The sequence below is a fragment of the Myodes glareolus genome, chromosome 24 (assembly GCF_982192425.1).
Source record: "Myodes glareolus chromosome 24, mMyoGla1.1, whole genome shotgun sequence".
NCBI lineage: Eukaryota > Metazoa > Chordata > Mammalia > Rodentia > Cricetidae > Myodes > Myodes glareolus.
The window spans coordinates 12,695,711-12,715,342 of record NC_142049.1 but is presented as its reverse complement, the minus strand read 5'-3'; the positions used below and the strand labels follow the sequence as shown (position 1 = coordinate 12,715,342).

Here is a 19,632-nt window from a genome sequence, read left to right as displayed (position 1 = left end):
TAATTCAGGTTCCTTGGTTATTTATCTCAGGGTACCGTTTCTCCCTAGCACTGACGCATTTTGCTAGCCCAGCTCTTTTGGTGTTCCAACTTTACCTGAGGGGCTGGAAACTTTGCAAGCACAGCATGCATCTCTCAAAATCTCTCGATCCATTGCATATTCTCGGGTGCCCTGCAGGATTCCTTAAGGGCATCAAGGAGACGATGGCTTGACAGTCCCCATATGCTCACAAATATGTCTACCCCAGCCCCCCAACGCCAGTTCAAGTGATCCTTCTAAAATTCTCCTGTAAGTCAATGTGTCCCTCTACAAAAGACCTGGTTTCTGAAGCCACCTCCCTATGAGGCTACTAGAGGGTCCTTGTTATACATATATACAGAGTCAGCTTTCATTTCGTTCTACTGTGTTTTTTTTTAATTTTTTGATGTGTCTGTTGTATGTTCACGTGTATGGGAGCATGCACATCCATTTAATGTTCACAGAGGTTACAGGAGGATTTCAAGTGTCCCATCCTATCACTCTCCACCTTATTCCCTCGAGACAGAGTTTCTCATTAAGCCTGAAGCTAGGTTGGCAGCCAGCAAGCCCCAGCAATGTCCTTCTTGTCCCCCCAACAGCCCCACCCCTGCCAACATGCTTTTTCCCATGCAATGCTATACACTGGAACTCGGACGTTCAACTTGCACAGCATTCCTATCTATAGTGCCATCTTCCTGAACCCGTTATTTCACCAGTTTATATAGTTCCTTTCTGAGGCTATGAACCTGCTGAGGTCAGGGGACATTCTTCCTCAACCCATCCGTTACTCTGCATCCTGAGGAGGGTTTGACACACCAAAGATATTCAACAGAAAGTCCAACCATTCCAAACACTGCGTCATCCATAGTAACCTGCCCAAACAACTTCCTGTTCTCTGTCATCAATAAGACACTAAAATACCAAAGGGACATAATGACTAAATCCGGGGGTGGGGGGATGAAACCCTAAATCTCTTTAAAACATAACTTTAAGTTCCTTTAGCATACACAAGCTATATTAGTCACTTTTCTAGATGTGACAGAAGCATCGTTTAGGGGGACACAACCCATCACGGTGGGGAAGACACAGCGGCAGGGTCACATTCCATCTTCAGTCAGGAAGCAGAAAGAGACGCGGGCTGGTACCCAGTTCACTTCTTCTATTTTATTCAGCTCAGGACCCCTGCCCATAGGATGGCATTGCCACCTTCAGGGTAGGTCTCCTCTCCTCAGCCAAGCCTTTCGAGAAACACCCTCACAGATATGCCCAGCAGTGTCTCTCCTAGGTGATTCTAACCCTGTTGAGAATTGAGCTTAACCACCACGGGCCTTGTTAGTCACTCTGTAGAACTCATTTCAGAGAATGTCCGGTCAATGTGTGAGGCTAATGACTGCTCTGAGTGCAGACCTGACTTCTTTGCACTGAAGTTAAAAAGGACCCATGACACTGGCTTCTTTGAGACTATGCCCTGTCAGGAGGAAGCACCTTGAACGCACATAGCTAATTCAAACTTGCACAAGTTCATAAAGTCAGAAATGCTTGACTATCATCTTTAAAAGGTAGAACAATACCCGCGCCCTACACACACACACACACAGTTCTAGAACTCCTTTCTCAATTCCAGGGATGAATACATCATCCCTGGTCAGAAACAGAGGAAACTCAGGTCCTACAATAGTAGGGGACCAGCATAAAGAGTGGGAATGGTTTCAGATGCTGCAAGGCATCCAGAGCTATGGAAATACCTAGGAGTCATGCCCTTCCTCCAGAGACCTCTGTTCCCTGAGGGTAACTGGTAAGAATGCTAACTTAAACCTCAAGCAGGAGGCCTAGAAGGACCAGAGTCAGGGTTTGAAGCAACGCTAGAGGTGAAGAGACCCAGTTTCATCTGCCATTGTTGAGGTCCCAGGATGCACCATGGTACCACATCCCAGTGTCTCTGCAAATGTTCAGCTGGAGGGCAGCGATCTGCTGGTGGGTATGGGAGGAGGTCATGTCCTCTGAGTACAGATCAGAGACTAATCGTCCTGCCTCTAAGTCCACCTAGATGTGTTTACCAAGCTCTCATTCTGTGCAAAGCAACATCTAAGGAGAGAGTGGAGGGAGGAAGAGAAATGCCCAAGAAACATCACGTGACTTCTGCTCATGGGGGTGAGCAGCTACCTGATAGTAATTTCTCGTACAATCTGAAGTATCTCTCTTTGGCTCACATGCTTAACCATATTCCTCGAGACTAACTCTTCTGCCCCCAAAGAAGCAGAAGCCTTATAAGGAGCAAGGCCAAGACCCCTACAGACCCAAAAGCCATCACAGAGGACCAGCTAAAGACATGATGGTGGGCGGTAGACTAGTTAATCACTGCAAGACACTTTCTTTGAGAAACTCTCACCAGGGTCAGGCTCTCTGGTATTTCTGTCTACTGAGAAAAGACCTGCCCATCACAGTGTATCAAGCTGACCAGGCCGTGACCGACAACACTCCTTCCTCGCTCCGAGGTTGAGGCTCTCGCGCACTGGGTGACTGACCGTACCATCTTTATCCCACACAGCGTAGAGAGCAATGCAATGGACAGAGCAGTTTCCAACAGTGATGTAATGGTGGGTGAGTTATGTAAGCCACCAAAGTGTTTGTTCTTTTTCCCAACAGAAGCCCATCCTGAGCTCAACGGTCTTCATTTTTTTTTCCTTTGCTTTTTCTAATCTCATGACAGTTAAATCTATTAATTTGCTATTGATCTCTCGGTAGCAGAACAGAGGGTGGGAGCGCTTCAGTGGTAAACAGAACAACGCAGCTGTGCTTCCAAGCCGGTCACCTACCCACTCAGTGCTCCAACGGGGGGCTCCATGTCTGCTCTTCTAGGATTGCCTGATTCAGTTAATCAGCCTCCTTCCTGGGAATTATAAAGGTTCCCCACCTCCGTGCCCCCACAGGCGCCTGCCTCTGTGTATTCTGACTTTCCTGTTTGCTTTTACTCCGAATCTAAGGAAGGCCAGGTCCCAAACTCTGTCGGCCCCTGGTATTTTCATTCTCCTCGGTCCGAGCCACCACAGCTAAGTCTGACCTCTTCCTTCTGCCTCCTTTCAACGCAGCTTCCAGTTTCACTACCTTTTATGTTACCCCAACACAGCTGACAGGTCGGCCTTACAGGAAAGCAGCGACCAGGTGGCTCCTCTGCTCCCTATGGCTTAAAACCCTCTCTTAACGTGGGAAGTTACAGTTCTTGTCTTTCAAGGCCCCTTGAGCCTGGACACACCCATGGAACCCAATGTAAGTCCTTCTCGCACCTCACTCACTGGCCTCCAGCCCATGTGTAGAGCATGCCCATCATGACTTCATGACTTAGGGCTGCAATGCCTAAGTCATGGCATTCTCAAACTGTACCTTCTGCAAGGTCCAGCTAGTGCCCAATGTCCCCCAACTTTCCCGGCCACCTTGGATGGAGTTATCTTTCACTCATAACTTTAAAGACATTCTTCACCCCACCGGGTCTGCACTCCAACACAAGACCTCTTTCACTGGGCTTTCCTGGGGTCTGAGTTCTTTGGCTGTTCCTACCTCAGCCACAGTGACCTGTGATTCTCCAAGCCCACAGCAGACAACACAAAACCTAAAACTTGGGGGGCAGTCACATATCCTATCCTCGCAGTCTCGCATGAAACCACAGGGAACTTTGCCAACGACAATAGGGCTCCCCTGCCACAGCAGCCCAACACTCCCACTCATTCATGAACTCCTATTTTTCTAATCTGCCGGCATGAGACTAGCGGTCACAGGCTGCACCCTGGGAGAGAGCAGGCAATCGGTCAGGGACAGGGCTGGCTCCTGTCTACATTATTACCAATTGGGTTTTTAGTGTCCAGGAAGGACTGGGATATACAGTGACCAGGTGTAAACCCCGCCAAAGACCGGCGCTGGGGAGGCGGGGCCGACAGGCGAAGAGTCCCCGGAGTTCTGCCCTGTTGAATCCCCGCTCCAAACTTTTCTCTCGCTCGGTGCGACACCTGGCATCCACCAGCTCCCGTGGCTCTGGAGCCCGCGGGCGAGCATTGAGTCATCCGCGGCAGCGACGGGCGCCGGCGGGACCAGGTTGAGCACCATTTATGGATGAGGATGCCGCGGCCGGTGCTGATGCTGAGGCTGCCGGGCGGCGGCCGCTCCCCACCCCCGGGCTGCGCGGCTCAGGCTGGGCCTGCCGCTCGGCCGCTACTCACCCGGAGGATTGACGGCGGCCGGGGTTGCCATCTTGCCGGGAGGGACCGGCGCGCCGGGCGGGGGCGGGGACGGGGACCCGGGGCGGGCCAGCGCCGCCGCGGCCGCGCCACACAAAGGAAGGTGCGGGCGGTGCTCCCCGCGCTCCCGCGCTCTGAGAGCGCCCCGCGCTGCTCCCCGCGCCCCGCGCGCTCCCCGCTCCTCCGCGCGCACCCGCGCCTCCTCCCTTCCCGGGCCTCCTCCGGGTTCAGCCTTTGTGGTGCGGTGGGGGTGCCGGGCCCGCGGCTCCCGGGTCCGAGCCGTAGCACCGCGAGACTTGGGCCAGCGGGCAGCGGGACCCCCTTGAGCCCGCGCAGGTGCCCAGGCTGGAGGTCCCTGCGCACCCCCTTCTATGCCTTCGCAGGGTCCCCAGGTGTCGGGGACACATCGCCAAGGGGCGCTGTCCCCCGGCGGAGGAGCGAGTGGGCGAGCGACCCATTTGAATGCAGAGGACAACTGGCCTCAGAAACAAAGGCGTCCCAGTACTGCCACTTAGCATGCCAAGGCCGCGCCACTGGGCTCCCGGGCTCCCCAGCCAGGGCTGTGGAAGAAGGCCTAAGGGAAGGCGCCCAGAAATGTGCGAGGCCACCGTCCCTCTAAGGCACCTCGCACACAGCTTCAGCACGGAGCTTGGCCCAGGAATGGAGAGGAGCCAAGGAGGGTTTGAGGATGCCAGTGTCTAGCTCTGCCTTCCTGAGGACATGGCCACTGCCAGCGTTTATTATTGAGTCCTCTCGAGGGCCTTATTCACACCTCCAAACTGGCGGCTTACGAAGGTTTCTTATGATTCCATCTGCTTATCTGGGGGAAATTAAAGTGCTGGGAACTTGAAGAGATGTTTTCCAGGCAGCCGCTAGGATTCCTGGAGGGGATGTTCCACAGTAGATGCCCTGATAAGGTGAGATTGGACGGCTGGTCACACCCCCGGGGTCACAGTACGGCTTCTAACACTGGTCCATCTGCAAAAGATACCACACTATTTCTAAAGAACCCTGGGATAGGATAGGAAAATAATGCTTGGGGTGTGTTTTCAAACCAACATCGTCTTCGGACAGTGTTTGTCTCCACTGCCCTAATAATGTATCAATTGGACAAATATTGAAAGGTCTGTGCACCCACCACAGACCTAGGCGCTGAGCATAAGAGAGTCATATCCTGCAGGGCTATCTAGGGTTGGTAGGTTATAAGGCACCTGTTGTCTGGGGGTCACCTGCTTCTGGGAGCTTAAACAGAACCCCTGAAACTGGGTCACTGCTGAGTGAAAGGCTGCTTTTGAGGAAATGACTAGAATATAGGAAAGTAGAAAGGCAAGGACACTGTGTGTCCAGACTCAACACAGACCAGGCCCAGACAGAAACAAGGAGAGACCAACCGGGATATCAGCCAGGGACTGAAACTTCAGTGGGTGTCTGAGTCGAAGGGTCCTGAAGCCGCACAGCAAACCAAGTGAGACTCGGCCTCTCTTCTGTATCCCCCCAAAGGGAACACTCAAATACCACCGGCACTTAATCAGTGTACACCATACACTTGTTTTGTTTTGAAATGGGGGCTCCCCTTACTTAGCCGAGGCTAGCCTTGGACTTGTAAACTCCTCCATCCTCTGCTTCCTCAGTGCGTGGATTGCAAGTGTGCAGCACCTCATCTGATCTCTATATGATGCTTCTTAAGGTAGGGAAATAAAGTCTTTCTCTGTGTCCCATCAGACATCTTGCCCCAGGTCTTTCCGGTAGGAGTCTGTTTTTTTCTGGGCCCTACCCGTGGGTCGGTCTGGAGCACATGCAGGACAGCTCAGCAGCATCACCGAGTTCTTTCCTTCCTCCAACTTTCTACACACCTGAAAAGTAATCAAGTGTCCCTCCTTGACGGATCCATAGCAGTGTCCTAACCAAGTTCAGTCACGTGCGGCTTATTTTGTCCCCAGATATATGCCTGATAGTCTCCCCCCGCCGAATAAAATTATAGCAAACACAGCTGGTATACACACGTAGCCAGGCACAACAGGTTTCTGTAGCCATGTTCTTGTCCTCTATCCATTTTCTAAATGAACATTATTTTGTAAATATCCCGTGCATGTATGCGTGCATGAGTGCGTGTGTGGGTGTGCGTGTGTGTGTGCGGGTGTGGGTGTGTATGTGGGGTGTATAAGTGCCGTGCTACTCATGTGGAGGTCAGAGCACAACTTGGGGTAGTCTATTCCCCCTCCCATCGTGTTGGTCCCAGAGATCAAATTCGGGTAGGCTTGGAGGCAGGGTAAGTGCCTTTTTATATGAAGAAGCATCTCACAAGCCCTGTAAACTCTCTGATTCTGGATCTCACCTACGTGTCTTCTTGCCAGTGTCCATTACAATAAAAGATAGCTATCAAGTGAGCAACAGCTGGACTGTCTATAGTCTGGTGTCTGTCTTGTGCTGGGGGTTGGGGTTTGGGGGGTGAATTTCTTAAGTTAGGAGGTGCTTCGTCTTCCCCAACACGGACCCGCTTAGGTAGAAGAAAGTGCCTGTACCAACAGTTTGCTTTGAGTTTATTTCTTCTCTGGAAAGTAGAGAAGTGAATTTATCAAGGTTGTACCGTTTAATGGCTAGAGGAGACTTGGTGCTGAGTCACCCCCAGCATGAGGATTCGGTGACTGGGCAGAGAAGGATGGGCTATGGAGAAGGACAGGAGGAATAGGGGACCAGACCCACATTAGCCTTCTTTGTCTCTCAGAATTAAATAGGTTCAGTGCCCAGAAACATTGATTGTGGGCGAAAGCCCCCCTCTTAAGTAAACAGTCTGGAATGGAGCGGTTAGTCATTGCTGAGCAGAGAGGTGGCGCTTATACAATACAGTGGTCCTGTGCTAATTAAGAGAGTTAGCCGACTGTGACCGGTAGTAGACTTAGGAATTCCACTCAACCTTAACCCAGAACTCTCAAATGCCAAAAGAGGCATTAGACTCGAAGCTGAGATTTACATTTTTTAAAATGCATGCCCATAGCACACAATTATGGGTCTAGTTTTCCAGAAATGGCCAGCACTGGTCTTGTCGGCCAATAAACATCCAAAATCCCAAAACATTTATTCCTTTTTCAACTTGAGAAGAGGAATCTGTGACCTGATTCTGCTTCATATCCATTGAGTCCTGACTCCAGACGCAACGAGCTTCTTCTGCAAGACATCAAATGATTTGAAGAGTATTTAGTTCCTTCTAGATTCATCTTGGGTCGGCAAGAGACTGGGAAGAAGGTGCATGGCTGCCAATGGAAAGAGGAGTTAAAGGGTAAACAGCAGACCACCAGGAACCCAACTCAGGCTTGAGAATTTCTGACGGTCCCTTAAAAAGCCACACCTGTGTTGATGGTTCTGCAGCTGATTGATTGGAACTTTTGCGACTGGGGAGTTGTAATGTTGCAGATAGAAAGCCAACATCACCTTGGATTATCTTTAGTTCCCTTAATAGTCATTTATTGCTCACTTCTATGTCCGACCAACCTCCTGCCACTACCAGGTAAAGCCTTTAGAATATATTCTTAGAAAAACAAAGGAGCTTCTACCAACCTCAAAACCAAGAATATCATCAGAAGAAGGATGTCTATGCCCCTGCCATCTCGTTCTAGTCTTCTTGTCTTTGACTCTACTTGTCTAAAATCTGCCCAGACAGGCATTCCACCTGCCTATGCCCTCTAATAGGTTTCTCCTCTTTTGGGAGAACCACAGATTTCGACAAACGAAGCAGATGAAAACATAATCTTATGCAGCAAGGCATACCTTTTCTGCCCGAGAAGCAGGTTTTCCACTGTTACTGATTCTCTTGTTCTGGACACCTTGGTAATCCCCCCTCGGTCTCATCTTCATCACCCATAAAATGGGACGACATTGCCTACTGTTCCAAGTCATCAGGAAGATGAACTTGAATGAGACAATCCACGTGCTATGAACACTTGAGAGACTGCAATACGCTGCAGACGTATTGCACGGTGAAGGATGTGTGTGGGAAGTCCCTGTCCAGAAGAGAGGCAGGAGGCCGCCATTGTAACCTTTATTGCAGAGTGAGGAGACAAAAGAAGAAGAGGAAGGATGAAGAAAGGGTCTGGGGAGGAGAGGAAGGAAAGGGTAATGGACCGACAGTGAACCCGCAGGCCTGGTTTGCAGGTTCTGAACTCAGTCTCCAAGGATGACTGGTCAGACAAGCAGAGAGAAAGCTCAAATATGGAGGGACCCAGGTGTGCTTTTCATTTAGGGGCAAAAAGGAGCCTCCATAGGGCAATTCTACAGGGGCTAGAACCCTGAGCCTCACACACTGAGGCTGTTACCTCAAAGCTTCTTTGCATCCCTTTAATATGGGTTTAAAATGTTAGCGATAACAAAACTGTTCAGATATTTAAGGAGTAGCTATGGCAAAAATCACAACATGGTAGAAAATCTGACCAAGCTGTTGTGATCTTTGGTAGACTATGACGCAGCAAGAAAGTTTAAATATAAAACACATTGTTTACTGTTGGTCAAGTCGAGGGAATGTAAAACTATTCCTTTTGCCTTCTGCTTAACCTCTCCTCTAAAGCAGATCAAAATTATCCTAGATCTGGGGGGGAAGACAGGTGTCTAAGACTGAGAGAGTTCTAGATGAGGCAATTTTGGCTCATAAGACCTCGGCTATGCATTACTTCCTGGAAACGTCTAACTCATGGGAGTTTTGCTAGAAGCTGGTACCCTAACGCCTGATTCACAGCTCTTTGCTGTGCTCTCTGGCTTCCTCAATTGTTGCTGGATTCTATACTGGCCCTTGTCATATCGAGCGACAACTCTAGAACAGTTCAGATTTGGCTGTTCTCAGAGTATGATCCTGGAGCCACACAGTACCTTGTTAAAATCTCAACCACAGTATGGACCCGCTGTGTGAGTCAAGTTTTCTGTATCCCGGTTTCCTTTCTCTGTGAAGGAAAGATAATAATAATGCTGACCCCAGAGGAGTTTCCTGAGGACCCTGGGAGCTGAGAGCCTCTGATATGTGGTTGGCATGATGTATGTGTTGGTATTATTACAGAGAGGCGAAGTAAGGTTGACCAGCTAGGGTTGTGATGGATTGTGTCTTAGTTATTTCCTATTATAAAACATGACCAAGGCGGCTCATAAAAGAAAGCATTTCATTTGGAGCTCTTAGGTCCAGAGGCTTAGAGTCCATGGTCGTCTTGAGACGCAAACACAGCCCTGGAGCAGTAGCTGAGAATTTACATGTGACCCACAAGCATGAGGCAGAAAAAGCTAACTGGGAACAGCCTGGGCTTTTGAAACCTTAAAGGCTTCTCACAGTGGCACACCTCTTCATCCTTTCCAAACAGTGCCACCAACTGGGGACCAGACATTCAAACAGATGAACCCCTTGTGTGTGCTGGGGGGGCGGGGATTCTCATTCAAACCACCCCAGAGCAAATAGAAAGGAAAAAAGTTAAAAACAGCAACTGACAAATTGAAAAACCGTCTTGATGGCCCGGTCCATCAGTAGCCATATCTGAAGAAAAACTCATTCGTGGTTATTTATCAAGGGCAAAAGAAAGTAAGTGAACTTAGCATTTATCTTAAAAATCTTGATGTGCATCGATTGGAGTTTTGCTCATGAAAGTGCCCTACTTCAAACGATCTCTCAGTGGTGAGCTTCCTAGTGAGACGCTTATAATGCCCAGGTCATTCAGAGGAAAGTTGAACAATCAAAACACAGAGGGCAGGGACCGAGTTAGCCTCAAGAAAAACTAGAACCCGGTCCTTGAACATCATGCCAACTGACTGGGCTTGTCTTTCTTCTCTTCTGGCTGGCCTTGCGTCTCACCCCAGTTCGCCTTCTTTCCCGTGGTGAAGAACACAACTCTTGGTAGGCTTGGAATGTTTAGAGAGATCTTCCATGCCCTCCTTCACTCCAGAGAAAGAGTGACATGGAAAAGGGCTGGTCACCCCACAGTTTACATGGCATGCCTCCCCCGCAACCCCGTAGACCCATCACATTCATGGAGCAGGTGATCATACCTGTCGCGCTTGGGAGACGACACAGGTCTGTGAGAGAAGGAAGCATCTCGTAGTGATGCCCAAAGCTGACACCGCAAAGAACTCGGTGTGTTTCTGCACTTTTCTCTCTTCTGTGACAACGTGACCCAGAGTTACAGGTGTCTTTCTGAAGTACTAATCACCTCTCTAGTGTTAGGGACTCCCTAAGTCTATCTGTTTCTACCATTGTCTGGATTGGGTTTTATTTTTAATATCTTGCTATAATTCTGGTTTGTCTTAAAGGCCATATCAAGTTCCCTTGGAAAACAAAAGAAAGCCTGGCAGTAGCGGCACTCGCCTTTAATCCCAGCACTCAGGAGGCAGAGACAGGCAGATGTCTGTGAGTTTGAGGCCAGCATGATTTGAGGCCAGCCAAGGCTACACAAAGAAACCCTGTCTCAAAAAAAGAAAGAAAGGAAAGAAGGAAGGAAGAAAGGAAGAAAAAGAAAAAATGAGTATAACCGAAAAGTTCATGTACTACTTGGGGCCCAATTCTCTATCAATCTTTACTTTTTCCCAGTCCATAAGAAAGTTGCCGCTCACCCTGTTTTCTAGTGGAGATTATAACAACTCCTATGCCCTCTGACTCTCAAGTCATTTTAGTCCCATTATTTCACTGGCAAATCTGATTTAATCTCAATGAAGAAATACTACACCTATAAAATTATTTTCATTTTTGTGTGTGTGTGTGTGTGTGTGTGTATGTGTGTGTATGTGAAGGAGAGAGTGAGATTGAGATTGTTGATGTGTGACTACGGATGCGTATGCACCAAGGGGCACAGGCGGATGTCAGAGGACAGTCACCTTTGGTTTGAGTCCCTCACCTTCTACCTTGTCTGAGGCAGAGTCTCTTTGCTGTTCACCCCTGCCTGCATCAAGCTAGCTGGCTCTTGGAACTCTGGGGATGCTCTTCTGCCTCGTGTCTTGCTGTCGGAATACTAAGATTAAAGATGAGAGCCACTGCCTGCAGCTTTAGCTGGGCTGAGGGGGCCCAAGCTCCAGTTCTCACACTTGCACAGTGAGCACTTTGTCCACTGAACCCATGAACGTTGGAGGGTGCCTGAGACTGAGGAGGCTCTCCAGCCTCTCTCCCAGGGTCAGAATCTGGAACTAAGTATTGTGTTCATTCAAACTGGAAGTCCCCAAAGGAGAGCGGATCTTTTATTTTTTCACTATCGTTCTTTAGGTGTTTCAGTGACGCATGCCAAATATGTGTATTTGATCTTTTCTCGTATTATATAAACAGAGGTAACTTGCTTTCAGATGTCAAGAGAAATTAATAGGGTTGGTTAAAAATTAATCTCTCTCTAAGTGATAGTCAACATTTGGCTGCCACCCACACTGGTTTCTCTGATACAATACAGCTAGCCCAGGTTCATTATCCAACTGACTGGCTGGAGACTGCTTAATCATTAGCATGCAAATGTCTAAAATCCAGGGGCAGGTGACAATGATTTCCTGTGAGACACATGGTTGGATAAAGCCAAGCACATTTCTGGGTAAGAAAATTCATTTTGAGAATACTCCAGCTAGCAATGGAGGGCTGGGTTTTTGGTGTACTGGATATCTGGCTGTTTTAAGCACAGCCAAAGGAGCTTAAGGGAGTGGATATTCAACACTCTTTGGGATACGGTGTAAGGATGGCTCTATGGAGGTTCCCTTTATTCTTCTTGCTGTATGGATTAGGAGATTAAATGTTTGAGGTTACATAATTGGTACTGTGTTAGCTTTGTGGTTGAGCAGGGAGGCGTTGTTGGTTGCAGGGAAAAGACAATCACTCGAGCATTGCACATACCTTGCCTTCGTCTTTCACAAGGCTCCCTTCCCAAGCTGGCTTCAAGGAATCTGAATTTGTCACACATCTTTCTTGGTTTCTTCTTGCCACCCAGGTTGGCCACTCCCTGACCTGTTTAACATAACCTTCTCCCTAAGCCAGGCCCCATCTCCCCTGGTAATCCTGGTGGATTTCTGTGCCCCTCGTGGTGGGGAGAACACCGTGCCACACCAGCGTCAACCCCAGGACAGTCAGACCATCTCAGCACCTGGAGAAAGACACAGAAGGGGCTCCAATTGCTACCGGACCCTCCCCCACAAAGTTCTTTTACCCACTGCTTACACTAAAGTCGGCAATCAGTTGAATACCAAATCAAGCCTAACATAGGTGGGTCAGCACCAGCTGCCCTGTCTGCTTTGGATGCACACCCCTCATTATTCAAGTGCCAGAGCCTGTTACATCTGCAGACCCAATTCCATCCAACTCCCCAAAGGACAGAACCTCCACCAATGGCCAGCCAACCCAGACTCCACCTAAAGCAAAATTCAAATCCAGTTTCCTACACTAATTAACCTTGAATATCATTTCTGACACCGCATGAATGGCTTTTACATACCAGTTTTTGTGTATAGCATCATACACATCGCCCTTTTGCTTTGGATGTTGGTGTTAAGGCTTTTTGTCACAGTCATAAATGTCACTGAAAGGGAGTATGAAAACCTGGAACCTACTGTACTGTGGGGAGAGCACAAGCTTACAGGGGGTTATGAACATATGGGTGGGAACACTCTTCCAGACCACAGCAGTGGTCTGGTGGGCAAGATGCTCCCAAGACAAACCCTTTAGCGTTGTCCACTTTTGCTGGTCTTACCTTTCCTGGAACCAACATGTTTCACGGTTTCTATAATATCCGGGCCATCTTCCCTCTTCCTAAAGACCACAGACATTACTGGCCTAGCAACTGAAATCCTGGGACCCATTTGTATTTGCCTTGTCTTTTGCCATGACAAGAAGCCAGAACCTACATGCTTCAAGATGGTCTCATCCTCAGACTTCTTGTGCCCAGTGTCATTATGGTGTGTGTCGTCACCACCTTGGCACAGGACTCCTGGAAGAACCGTGGACATGGTAGATGATAGAACTAAATCCTTTCTCCCGAGCGCTCCGAGAACAAATGTCTTTTACTGTCTGCAACTCTGCATTGCGGACAGCTCGAAGTGGACACAGTCGAAGGACTTGCCGTCAACACAGTAGGGTTGACCGTGGCTGACAGAGGACCACTGTGGAAGGCAGGGCATCTGTCAGTGGCATCCTCAAAGCTTCATCTCACCTTGGAAAGGGAAAGTCGCTGACAGTCTCGCTGAAGGCTGGACTGATCAACTAAGGCTTTTCCTGAGGCCCTGGTGTGTGGAGAAGAAACATAACCCTTCTCAAAGCCATAAATATGCTTGGCAGAACTACAAATAGCCTGAGGTCAGGGCCTTGGAGCTCCCTGCCCCCACCACATACACCAGGATCTGATGAATAGAGAAGGAAGCCAGCTCCTTTTCTAAAACCAGAAACATGCTTGACCAAGCTGGTAATGGCCTGGGGCTAGGGCCCCCGTGGGAGCTGTGGCTTCAGATCCTGAGAACACAACTCTTGCCGCCTTAGGGGGGGCTAGGCTATCAGTTCCAAGGATACTGTGTGCCCTGGTTGTACTGTTCTTGAGATACCCTGTGTTCCCTTTGTGCAATGTTGTTTGATTAGCTTCTGGCTGACTCTGTCCCATTTCTTCCCTGGAAATAGTATGCAAGATGCTGTACTTCTTAATCAGCCTGCTTGGCAGAAGATGTAGTTTGTGCAAGACCTCTGAATTCCTAATAGCAGCATTTTTTTGGAAGCCCATTTCTTCCTTCTTCTAGGGCCTGGCATGTTTCTAAGTAGAACTTTCTAGAAGCACTTACTAATAGTGTCCGGGGAGTAAAGGAGCCATTGGATGAATCACCATGATGGATTCTGGAGCTGCTTCCCAAGTTCCCAGAAAGCAGGGAACTCAAAACGATGCAAAAATAGATGAAACTTGTCAAAGAAGAAGCTAACTCTAACCTTTTTTTTTTTCTTCCTTTCGGGGTCAAAAGCAGAATGAACATTGCCTAGGAAACCTAAGCGGGTGAAGTAGCCTTGGAGGGTGGGGGACTGACAGGTAAAAATTAAGAACACAAAACAGAAACTGAACGAGGAGGCAGACTCTGGCACGCCTCTGCTGATGGGAAAGCAGGCAGAGAAGGAACGGTGGGAAGAAACGACACAGAACACAGTGGATCTGGGACTCGAGCCCTCGCCAAGACGTGTGGCCAGTTCCCCCTGACAGGCTGTCACATGCAGTGACCCAGCCACAGAGCACCCTTTGTCACCTCCAGCCACTCTGTTTCAGCCTCAAACCTCGTCTGGATAAGCACACCGTCCTCCACAGCAGTGGTTCTCAGCCTCCCTGACGCTGGGACCCTTTCATACCGTTTCTTTATAATATGGGAAACCCCCACAGCCATAAAATTATTTTCGTTGCTCCTTCGTAACTGTAATTTTGTTACTGTTATAAATCATAATGTAGATATCTGATACCCAATCCCTCTGAAAGGGTCTTTAGACCCCAAGAGGGTCATGACGCCCAGGTTGAAGGTTGTTGCTCTACGGCCTTCAGTGGGCATTCTGGTCTCTTATGAATTTCTCACTGGAGGGTGATGGACAGAGCAGCCTGCAGAAGCACTCTGGTACCCCGGGAGAAACAGCTGGTGTATGGTCAGTTTGGTCTGTTCCTTGGGGCCCAATGCTTTCTACTGGAGAGATGAAAACCGGGCAAAAGCAAGTCTTTGTGCCGAATGCCATGCTGTGTGACTCAGGCTCTCCCCAGAGAGTCGTGGACCCACTGTGTGTTTTAGTTATTTTTCCCACTGTAGTGGCCAAATAAATGCCCAATGCAATTTAAGGGAGAAAGGGCTTCTTCTGGCCTATGGTTAAAGGAGTTCATTTGATCGCAGCAGGGAAGAGCAGGAGGCTGGCTGGACACATCGCATTCATGCTCAGGAAACAGAGAACTGGAAGTGGGGCTGGGCCATAAAGCTCTACATGCTTAGGCAATGGTCCCAACGTCTGGGGACACTCTGCTCAAACACATGAGCTTACAGGCATTATTTCACATTTAAATCACAGCACTGTGTAGTCACTGTATCGCCTTTATAGTGTGTGTGCATTTTCATATAATGTATCCGTGTTTGTAATAGCTATAACATACATGTCCTGCCTGCTTTGCTTGTCAGCTCAACACAAGCTAGAGTTATTCGGGAGGAGCGAACCACAATTGAGAAAATTCCTCCATAAAAGTGGCCTGCAGGTGAGTCTGTGGGGTCATTTTCTTAACTAATTATTGTTGAGGGAGGGCTCAGCCCCCTGTGGGTGATGCTATCCTCGGGCAGGGAAACCTGATGTGCTTGAGAAAGCAAAGAGAGGGGTTCACGGAGAGTAGGCAAGTGAGCGGTGTTCCTCCATGGCCTCTGCTTCAGCTGCTGCCGTGAGTCTGCCTCGGCATTTCCTGTTGATGGACTGTAGCCTGTAAGCCCTTCGGTCAGGGTGTTTATCTCAGCAATGAAAGCCTAACTAGACAAGGCAATACCATCATATATATGTCTATAAAATGGCCGAAAGATCTCAAAATCATTTCGCAGATCTTACTTAACCCTTCATCCTCGACTATAACATTCTAATATAGTTATTTTTGTTTCTACTTTATTCGGCGGCTGATATTCAGAGAGGTGAAGCGTGGCCCAGCTAATAAGCGGCATAGATAAATATGTGAACCCAGGTCAATTTGGCTTCGATGTTCCTGCTCACTCAATCTCAAAGTATTGATTTATGCAAATCGAGCTGCCCTGATGATCATGCTTCCCTGTTTCTCACAGAACGCTGAAATGGAACTTCTCTTGTGAAATGAGTAAAGTCACTGGTATAAGATCCAGCGGGAGCTCTGTAGAGAGAGGACCTAAGTGACGAACAGCCAAGCAGGTATCTGTGGTTTGACTGGCTCACACTAGTGTACACTCCAGCTTTCAAGAATAACTTAAAAGTAAACAGAAGCTGAGAGATTTGTTAGCTGGTTGAAGACCATATAGCTAGTGAATGACGTGGTCAGGATCCCACACCGGGCACACATATAAACTAATGGACACAGGAGGTAACAGGGTCACTACATGGAAATGGCCACTGTGCGGCTACGGTAGCCAAGTGGATGCTCTTGTGATAAGCACCTGACAGGCTGGGGCTGGCACAAGAATCAAGAGAGGAAATAATAGGGCTTGTTATAATTAATAACGGCACTATGACTACATTTAATTCTTTTGCGTAACAGACTTAAAACACTAGATCATTAGTAAATGAGATTAAATAATGAGAAAAAAATGAGCAATTAGAAGGCATCTGTGCCCCCCAGACATAGCCACACTGAGGGGAGAGGGTGTCCCTAGAATATAGCAGACTTCTGCACTCTGTTCCTGTGGAGATTGCTCGTGTGAAATACGGCTCGATTAGAAAAAGGCAGGCAGAGCTGAGACCATGGCGATATCCGGGCCACGCTGCTGCCTGGGACCACAGCTGGATCCGAGGTCCTACCACAGCCAGGGTCCATATTGATGTATATGGCTTATGTTGCTGCCAAAGCCACATAGATGCCTGGGTCTGGGTTACAACCTGTGGCTATGAGGGCATCCGAGGGCCTTGCTGCCCCCAGGAACACCTTGATCTGAGTGACCTGCGCTGTCAGTCAGGGCCATGGTGTTGCCTGGACCAGGGCTGCTGCAGAGGGCTGTGTCTTTGCCTGTGGTTCTACAGCCCCCAGGATCTGAGTCAATGTCCACGACTCCTGCTGTCACTGAGGGCCATGTGGAGGACCAGGGTCTGATCGGCCACCTCGGACCATGTCACTGTCTGAGAACTGTGCCTCACCTGGGGTCATGGCTGGTGCTGCCACCTGGAGCCATGGAGACTTCTAGGCACAGGTCGTTTTCTAGGGTCATGTCTGGGTGGTGTCCATGTCTCCAGTTGCCACGGTGGGGTCTGTGGATGCCCAGGGTCTAGCCAGCTACCTGGGACCATGTTGATGCCCAGTGGCCATGCTGTTGCTGGGACCAAGTTGATCAGAGGGGCCTGTGATGCCAGAGGGGCCACGGTGGCACGTGCACCCCAGCTGCTGCTAGGACTATGTCTGGCTCCACGGCCCTGCTGCAGCTGGAGTCTATGGTGATGTCCATGACCAGTGTTAGCATGGGGACCGTGGGAACCAAGTTCTGCTGGGCCTTCCCTGCCCTTCACTGGCCCTAGGATGTCTGGGTATTACAGCAGGTGAGCTGGCCCTATCCCTCAGGGGAGAACTCACCCCCACCCCACTCAAGAAAGATGGCCACACTCCTTACCGTGGGTGTGCACCCTAGCTGGAAAGCACACTATAGCTGACCCTGTGGTCGGGGACACAGGTGAGCCATCATCCCTGAGGGCATGAGAGCAGGGGAGTTGACCCTGGCCCCCCTCATCTGTCATGTGGTGGCATGGGTGAGGAACAGATGCCCCCCCCACCTGTTAGCACCTACAGTATGTGAGAGAGCTGGCCCTGGGGTCACAAGAGCAGGTCAATTAGTCCTGACTGTAACTGATTGCAGTGTCGGAGAAAGCAGCCTCTGCTTCCTGTCTGGACAGCACACTAGAACTGACCTCTTGTGAGGGATGCAGGTGAACCAACCCTGAGGATATGAGAACAGGAGAGCTGATCCTCCCCGCTCAATCCTATCTCCCCCACCTCACCCCTGGTCATATACCCTCTACACCTGTCTGGAGAGAGGGCCCTGCACTGTGCCTGGACAAAACAGTAGAGCTGGCCTGAAGTGAATGGGATGGGATCTAAGGGCCAGAGAACAGGAGACCTGGTCCAGCTCCTTGCTGTAGGCTGCGTTGGGTGAGTTAACCGAGGCAGTGCTGGAGAGCTCGCCCAGGTAGTGAGGATGAGGGAAAAAGCTAGCGAGCTGACAAATTCAGCTACCACCCAAGTCCAGAACCAGGGCTATGAGTTGGCTCACCCCAACATTCACCGAATCTATGCACTATTAGAGCATGTGAAGGGGATGAACCTACAGAACCAAAACAGCAGGATTTCCATGACACAGGACAACAATAGGGTATCCAAGAGGAGCCCTAGTGAGAGCCCAATAATGGTGGTGTAGCAGAAACCAGAGGCCTGGAGCCAAGCCAAAGACTCATAGTAGTGAACATTTATTTACAAGTAAAGATGTATGGACTAAAGGGTAAACTGTGTGACTTCCGAGGCCACACTAAAGCTTCCATGACAAGATTCTTCTTTATTTTGTTTTGTTTCTTTGTGTTGCTTGGTTTTGGGTTTTTCTTTTAAATTTGATTTGGTGTTTTGGGGGTGGGTTACAAGGGCAGAGGGCAGATGCCAGGGGTCAGGGAGAGAAGTGGGGTCAGAATGCATGATGCGAAATCCAAAAAAGGATCAATAAAAGCAAAAAGAAAAAGAGAAAGGAAAGAAAAAGGCAGAAGGAAGGATTCCCATCAACAAGTCTTTCTTACTCGTGCACGTCAATGATGAACGTTGATAAGGGAATTTATAATGCTGTCTATGGTTTCAATGAATTAAGTCTGCTTTATGGGCCCCATCTTCCTTCGGGAGTAATTTTGGTTCTTCAGTCTTCTATACTGTTTTAAGATTTGAAACATTTTTAGTTTTTGCAAGCTTCTATAAAAAATAATCAGTAAAAATAACTTACACAATCCTTGTACCCCAATTAACAGTATCTTCTCCCATTTGCCGTATAATTTCTCCGTGTATGTCTGTGCTGGTTTTCTGGCCTTTGGGAGATATCACACCCCTTTCTGCCTGGATACTCCAGCGTGTGCTTCTCAAGAACAAGTGCATTTTCTTCTATAACCACATTCTGATTATCAAATCAAGTCCTTATTATTGGTCTAACACAATTACACAACCACCAAATCTTATTTATTTGTTCCTAATTATCTAAAAAGTGACCTTCATGAGAAAAGCAACTCGGGGTTCAGGATCAAATCAAGGACCATAGGCCACGTTAGCTGTCATGTCTGTCTCTTTTCAGTCCCTTTTCATCTAGCAATGTTTCTGCGTTTTGTCTTTTTTTTTTTTTTTCTAAAAAGACTTTGTATTTGGGGCAGTTTTAAGTTCACAGCACAACCGAGTGGGAAGAATGTGGCACCCCATATACTCTCTGTCCTTCAACCACACACCCCCCAACTGCCAACATCCTCCATAAGGTAGTATATTTAGTACAGATGGTGATCCAACACCGTTACATCATTGGCATCCAGAGCTCATTCTTTTTTAGACAAACACAGAATGTTGTGGATCCACCATTTTGGCTTGATGGAATATTTTCACTGCTCTATAAATCCTGTGTTCTACCCACTCACCCTAAGAACCTCTGATCAGCCCTTCCATCAGCCTCTAAGAACAACTGATCTTTTATCTCTCATTACAGATATTTCAATGAGAAACATTATAGATAC

The 19,632-nt window shown here is 48.6% G+C and overlaps 1 protein-coding gene and 1 long non-coding RNA gene across 5 annotated transcripts in view; both read right to left on the bottom strand.

Annotated features, from left to right (window-relative positions):
* The window catches only part of Arnt2 (aryl hydrocarbon receptor nuclear translocator 2), a 160,129-nt gene extending 155,802 nt beyond the window's left edge, over positions 1-4,327 (bottom strand). For 3 of the 4 annotated variants that reach the window (XM_087901528.1, XM_087901529.1, XM_087901521.1), the window contains exon 1: positions 4,230-4,327. In XM_087901528.1, the coding sequence (XP_087757654.1) occupies positions 4,230-4,260 (31 nt within the window). In that variant the 5' untranslated portion in view covers positions 4,261-4,327. The remainder of the gene's footprint in view (positions 1-4,229) is intronic. The other variant, XM_087901520.1, reaches the window with a different exon arrangement.
* A 2,443-nt stretch (positions 4,328-6,770) lies between these two features.
* LOC148117961 (uncharacterized) lies at positions 6,771-13,726 on the bottom strand. Its single transcript, XR_015736300.1, has 3 exons — positions 13,080-13,726; positions 12,076-12,322; positions 6,771-7,412 (listed from the first exon to the last, which is right to left on the bottom strand). It is a non-coding gene; the product is annotated as an uncharacterized LOC148117961 (long non-coding RNA).
* Positions 13,727-19,632: the final 5,906 nt, after the last annotated feature.